Source organism: Sminthopsis crassicaudata, chromosome 3, assembly GCF_048593235.1.
Source record: "Sminthopsis crassicaudata isolate SCR6 chromosome 3, ASM4859323v1, whole genome shotgun sequence".
Lineage (NCBI taxonomy): Eukaryota > Metazoa > Chordata > Mammalia > Dasyuromorphia > Dasyuridae > Sminthopsis > Sminthopsis crassicaudata.
In genome coordinates this window covers 497,414,189-497,420,188 of record NC_133619.1, presented here as the reverse complement: position 1 = coordinate 497,420,188, position 6,000 = coordinate 497,414,189, and the positions used below count along the sequence as shown (strand labels likewise).

General features: G+C 42.7%; 1 protein-coding gene across 1 annotated transcript in view; it reads left to right on the top strand.

The window, feature by feature from the left end:
* Nucleotides 1-293: 293 nt before the first annotated feature.
* The window catches only part of FLI1 (Fli-1 proto-oncogene, ETS transcription factor), a 156,679-nt gene continuing 150,972 nt past the window's right edge, over nt 294-6,000 (top strand). Inside the window, 1 exon segment of the mRNA XM_074303827.1 lies at nt 294-586. Within this exon segment, the coding sequence (XP_074159928.1) occupies nt 569-586 (18 nt within the window). The 5' untranslated portion in view covers nt 294-568.

Here is a 6,000-nt window from a genome sequence, read left to right as displayed (position 1 = left end):
ACTGCAGGAATCAGGCTGAACCAGGAACTGAGGGTGGGTAGCATTATTGTTCTAGCGTAGTTCTTATCTCCCTGAAGCTAGTATCCTGTGTGTGCCGCGTATGAATGTATCTACAATATCTACGTGTATATTTATATAGTGTGTGTGATGCAAAAAGCAGGACCGCGGAGAGGAGGGAGAGAGGGAGGGAGAGGGGGGAGGGGGAAAGGAGAGAGAGAGAGAGAGAGAGAGAGAGAGAGAGAGAGAGAGAGAGAGAGAGAGAGAGAGAGAGAGAGAGAGAGAGAGAGAGAGAGAGAGATAGGACTTCCTCTCCGATTCGCAAAGTGAAGTCACTTCCCAAAATTAGCTGAAAAAAAGTTTCATCCGGTTAACTGTCTCTTTTTCGCCCCGCTACAACAACAAACGTGCAAAGCGGGGAAGAGGGCAAGGAGCTCACTGGGGGGACGCGGACAGGGGGCCAGGAGTCGGAGAGGTGCGGGAGCGGAGACAATCCGAAGGGGCTGCGGGGTTAGGCTCTAACCGGGTCAATGTGTGGAATATTGGGGGGCTCGGCTGTAGACTTCGCCAAATGGACGGGACTATTAAGGTAAGAGTCTAAAGTGGGGATCGGGGCTGATAAGAAGCAAGGAGTAGCTTGGGGGAACCGAGAGGGGGCCGCCTGGCTGGGGCGTGAAGATGCCGGGGTCCGAAAGACGTGGCTGCTTTTCTTCTTTATTCTCCTTCTTTCTTTCCTTCACGTTTCTTCTCTTTTCGTTCTGGTTCGAAAGTTTTGTACAGGGAGTGGATGCTGGCAGAGGGAAAAGGGGTACCTCACTAACTCCCTACGCTCCCCATGGCTGGGGGTAACCCCTACACAACCCCCAAATCGGAGCCGAGGTCATCCCACAACCGGACTTCTTCCTCTCTCCGAGCCTAGCGTCTTTCCCTCTCACTAATCGCCGACTGGGGATGATGATAACGGGGTGGAGTGGGGGACGATCCTGGAGATTTACAGTCAGGTAGCTGGGGAAGAAGCTCGGCTACAAACCGCTCCCCCCCCACCCCTGGTCCCATCTTCCTTGAAGCCCCCGCCCAGGGGCACTCCTCTCCAGTCTCCTGGGATCGGAGAAGCATAGGGGGAAGCAGAGGCAGCTAGGTTGTCTAGTGGGCCCCAGGCAAGCAAGTGGATTGGTTTCAGCCGGTCAGGGATGTGTGTCTGTTTGTCTGTCTGCAGCGAGGCTGTTCCAGATGTTAGCCCCTGTTTACTTGTCAGCACTGGGCTGGTTTCCGTTCCTTCTATGTTACTTATACTGACTCCGGGTCTTCTGAAAGTCCTGAAGCTGCCGGGCTTTACCTGACACTGGTTGTCTTCTGTCTTCTTTTCCAACTCTTTGCTCCCCTACCCACCTACCTCCACAAACGTGCGTCTTCCTATTTTTTTATTCCCTGGAGGGGTGTGGGGGGGGGGACAAGGAGGAGTACGGAACGGAACGCGGGAAGCAGAAAGGAGAGTGGGCTACAGGCGTTGTTCTCTGAAGGAAGGCCCAAGACGGTTTGGTGAGAGTAACTAACTGTTCAGGAGGCGGGAGGCCGGCGGGCGGCTTAGAGCTCAGCTGGGAGCAGGGCCCAGATGCCAGAGGGACTCTAATGAGAGCTTCTGACCTCTCCCAAAGTGTCACCTCTGTTCAGCACAATGGCAAGCAGAGAGGTCGATGAGTGTTTGAGTGTATTGATACTCAAACTGTTTTTATTCCATTCTCCTTCCCCCTGGAATTTCAGGAGAAACATAATTAGGAAGGCACACATACCCACACCCCCTCATGCTCCCTGCCCTCCCCCCCCAATTTCTACATCACTAATAAAGGCACTGATTTTCACGTGTAGCAGAACAGCAGATAAACCAGATCAAGACTGAGCTATAATGATGCGGGGCAGCCCTGCATTAAGTAAAGAAAGTTTATCTGGAAAAGCAATTAGCTGGTGAACTGGGGGCCAGGCTCTCCTTAATCCCCAAGACCTAAAAGAGAGAAACTCCCTACTCGGTTTAGTGCTTTTAAAGACTAGGTTGCAGATAATGGGTTTGAACAATTTCAAAAGATGCATATCGCCTGGGTGGGGTCTGATGAATTTTTTTTCCTTTGCCTTCTGCTTCTGAAAGCTGAAATTTGCTGATCTGGGGAAAAGACACTAACTGCAGGAACTTGAAATCTCTAGATTAGATGACTAACTGATTGTAACAAGTGTAAGTAAGAAGGGGGACTATGTGAGAAGGGGATGCTTGAGTAGAAGGTGTATGGGTGGAAAGTGGGAGCAGGAAGACACCTGGATAGATGCTAGAAAAAAAGACAGGGTGGGACTATTTTAAGAAGGCAAGGGTCCTACTTTCTGTGATTGAAGTGGTATAGATATCGTTAAAATCTTACTGACTTAGAAAAAAATTCTTCATATCTAATAAACTAGATTTCAAATGCAGCCTCTCTGTTAAAGTAGACATTTCCTACTTATACCCATCCAAGAAAGCCACCCCTTAAAGCCGGAAGGGCGGGAACAGGGCTCAGGGTCTTGGTTCTTACCCCCTAAAGAGAAGTGAAGCAATATTTCTGAACGACTCAGACCTCCAAGCACAAACCCTTAGCAGAGGGAGGAAGCTGTGGTCTTTGTACCCAAATGTGCCAGACTCTTTAGACATACACACAGTGACTGGAATGGGCAGTTAGCAAAGCAACCTCTCACTAGTAACTAGTAACTAGTCTCCCAGTCCCAAAGAGGAAAATTAGATGCATTCCTTTTAAGAAGTTAGAAAAATTTTCTGTATTCCTCTTTCCCAGGTTGTGTTCAGGGGTTGGAAGTGACAGATTTGTGTGTTCTATTCAAACATCTATATACATAACTAAATAAAGCCCCTTAAGTGATGGTGGAATCTTAAAATAATACATTTTAATCACCTAACTTCAAATCTGCAGGCCAGTGTTTTGGGCCACCCTCATCAAATTTGGCACAAATTCGGATCTTCATATCATTTGTAAACAACAACAGAGACATTGCATTTGAATTGCCTATTTACGTTCAACCTTTAGATGGGAGAAACATAGACCAATTTACACATCATGTCTGTGATTAGGAGCAATATAGTATAGATGAAAGGTTTTTGGCCTACAGAATAGCTGGCTCTGCCACAAAATAGATGTGATATCCTTCTGCTTCTCAGATTACATAATCTCTCCAGGCCTTAGTTTCTTCATCTGTAAAATGGGGAAAATTCTGTTCTCTAAATGTCTTCGACAGCTACACTGAAGTTTAATTGAAGCATAAAGTGATAGAAATTTGAATACATGAATGATTCACAAACTAAACTGAATCCTAGAATTTTAAAATTTCTCATGGTGAGCAAGGTTATAATATCAGGGAGGCAAAGGACCTGAGTTAAAACTCTAAATCTATTTGTTGCTTGTTTGATCTTAAAAAGTTTCCTCTCTCTTGGCTTCAGTTTCTTCATTTGTAATATGAGAATGTTGAATTAGATAATTTTTAATGTTCCTTTCACTTCTAAAGCCTATGGTTAGACTTGACAAGCTCTATACTTTCTTTGTTTCTTTGATTTTTAATAGTACAGAGTTTAAAAGGAAATTGTTTTCACACTTACAGGAGTAAGATAGCATCCAACTAGCAAGAAAGATGTAAGGACTCTCTTCCCATTGATTACTTACTTTACTGCTCCCTTCACTGACCCTGCACCACTGTTTCCCATCCATTCAAGAGCCTCCTTGCCTGTGGCTCCTCTCATCTGTAACCTACCTTCCTGTGGCTATGTGCTTCATTGACTCTCCATTACTTTTCAAATTTCTTCAGAAAACACATTTCCCCTCTTCCCTTCCCTTCTTCCATCATCTCCTGGTTTCCAGTTTTTAACTCTGCTTCAAGGCCAACAAATTATCCTCTATGAATTTTGGGAGCCATTTGATGAGTTTTTAAGCACATTCTTTTCACCTTCTCCATAGATCTCAGTAGCAATCTTCTGTTCTCTCCAACTGCTTCCTCACCTTTAACTTTCACTATTCCTGCATTGGAGCAGGCTTTCTTAGATAAGGTAGTGAGGTGCAATTGAAGAATGCCTGGAACTGAGTGTGGTTTTTTGAAACCAGGTCATTTCTTGCAGCAGTAATCAGCATCACATGCCTTTCACCACTGATAATATCACAGTGAGGAGGTGGAGTTGAGCCTTGCTTAATAATATAATTTAACTTATGGTCTGTAGTAGTAATAGGTAATGGTTCTACCAGAACCTAATTATCACAAGTCCATGCTTTCAGTCTCTGAAGAAGAAATATAATGTCTATTATCATTATTTATGTTTGCATTATATCCCCCCCTTACAGGGTCAAAATTTTCACACAGATAGCAGGCACATCCGGATTTTGTATATCCCTCTGTCCTTAGCAGAGTTCTAGGCACACAGTGGGTGCTCAATAAATATTCATTGAATGATTGAACATATTAGAATGGTAATGAGAGTGTTTAAAAATATTGGAGCATGTGAGTTCTATGCAGAATTGAAAAGCACCAAGAAGAATTCTAGGTTGATCTGGCTTCCTGGTCCAAATAGCTCTGAGACTCATTGAAATATTTTGAAAATATTGATGTGACTTGCTATTTCAAGAAGAATTAGAGGGTAAAGCTATACCAAAGAAGCACCAAAAGTCAATCTTTCAAGTTTACTTTAATCTACACATGCAAATGGAGATGAAATAGATCTCCTGGCAGCTTGTTTCTATATGTTAGAACTAGCTTAGAGTACCCTCAAACCCTTATCAATCCAGGTCTATAGAGATTTTCCCCCTAAAAAGACAATAAAATTTTAAAAATAATAGAATTACAGAATTTCAGAGCTGAAAGAAATAATGGTAAATTTGTTTAGTCTTTGATTTCAATATGTATAAAGAAACTGGAGTCCAGAAATGTTGTGAATTTCTGCTCTTTGTTGCTATTATCATAACAGCAAATTGCCTTCACTTTCATCCAAGTATTAACAAGTAGGTGACTTTTAAGGGGATATATTTTATGAGTATAAATTCAGAGATATATCCAGGTATGAGTCCAAGCACCTTTGTAACACATGAGTAGACAGGCTGAAGGACCCATTTAACCATGATTGGCTTGCCATACATTGTTCTAATTAAATATAATATATTCGGAAGTTCTAGCCCATAGTTTCTACATTCTTCTCCTAACCTTGATAGACTAAATAATTTTGAGCTCTAATGACACTGAGACTCAAAGCTTCTGATTCCTTTATGGATAATCAGTTGACTTTGCCTCAGTTAGGAATTCATTTGAGTTCAAGGAAGTCCATTAACCATAAATAAGCCATGAGTCCAAGACCAAAATTGTGCAAATTACTTAAAGCATATTGATGAAATGTCCATGATACTAGAAGATCAGGGAAGGTTCCTAGGGGTTTGAATCATTATTATCTCTATTAAGGCACCTCTTCTCCTTTTAGATATCAACCTATAGATCCCTAGGATAATGCCCTTCTAGGGATGTCCCTTCTGTCTGAGGCTTCTGATGCAGGTTTCAGAAGGGAATAGCTTCATTATGAGTGCCGGGGATCACATTCTTAGGATGGAATTAGATTCTAATGGAGGTCCTAGAAATCATTATGGGGTAAAAGAAAATGTAACAGTCACAGATGTGGGGAGGGGACTTCCAACATCCCCAAATGCCACTCTGTGGTTATGGCCCTGTCAGGGTTTATAAGGGAAAATCCATCATTCCTTTTTTTTTTTTTTTTTTTTTTTAAGCAGTATGTAGAGTTAGCACTGTGGAGATATGGGGGGGGGTTGTTTTGGTTTTCAATAACATAGCTTTTCTTTGCTTGTATTTAGTGAAACTTTCTAGTTAGACCCTTCTTTGGCTTGTTGCTTTGTGACAAATTGTTATTAATGGAGACCAGCATTTGTATAGACACATAAGTCGAGCATCCACAAAGTTCATTTTAGTTCTCTTAAAACTTTTCAGGTG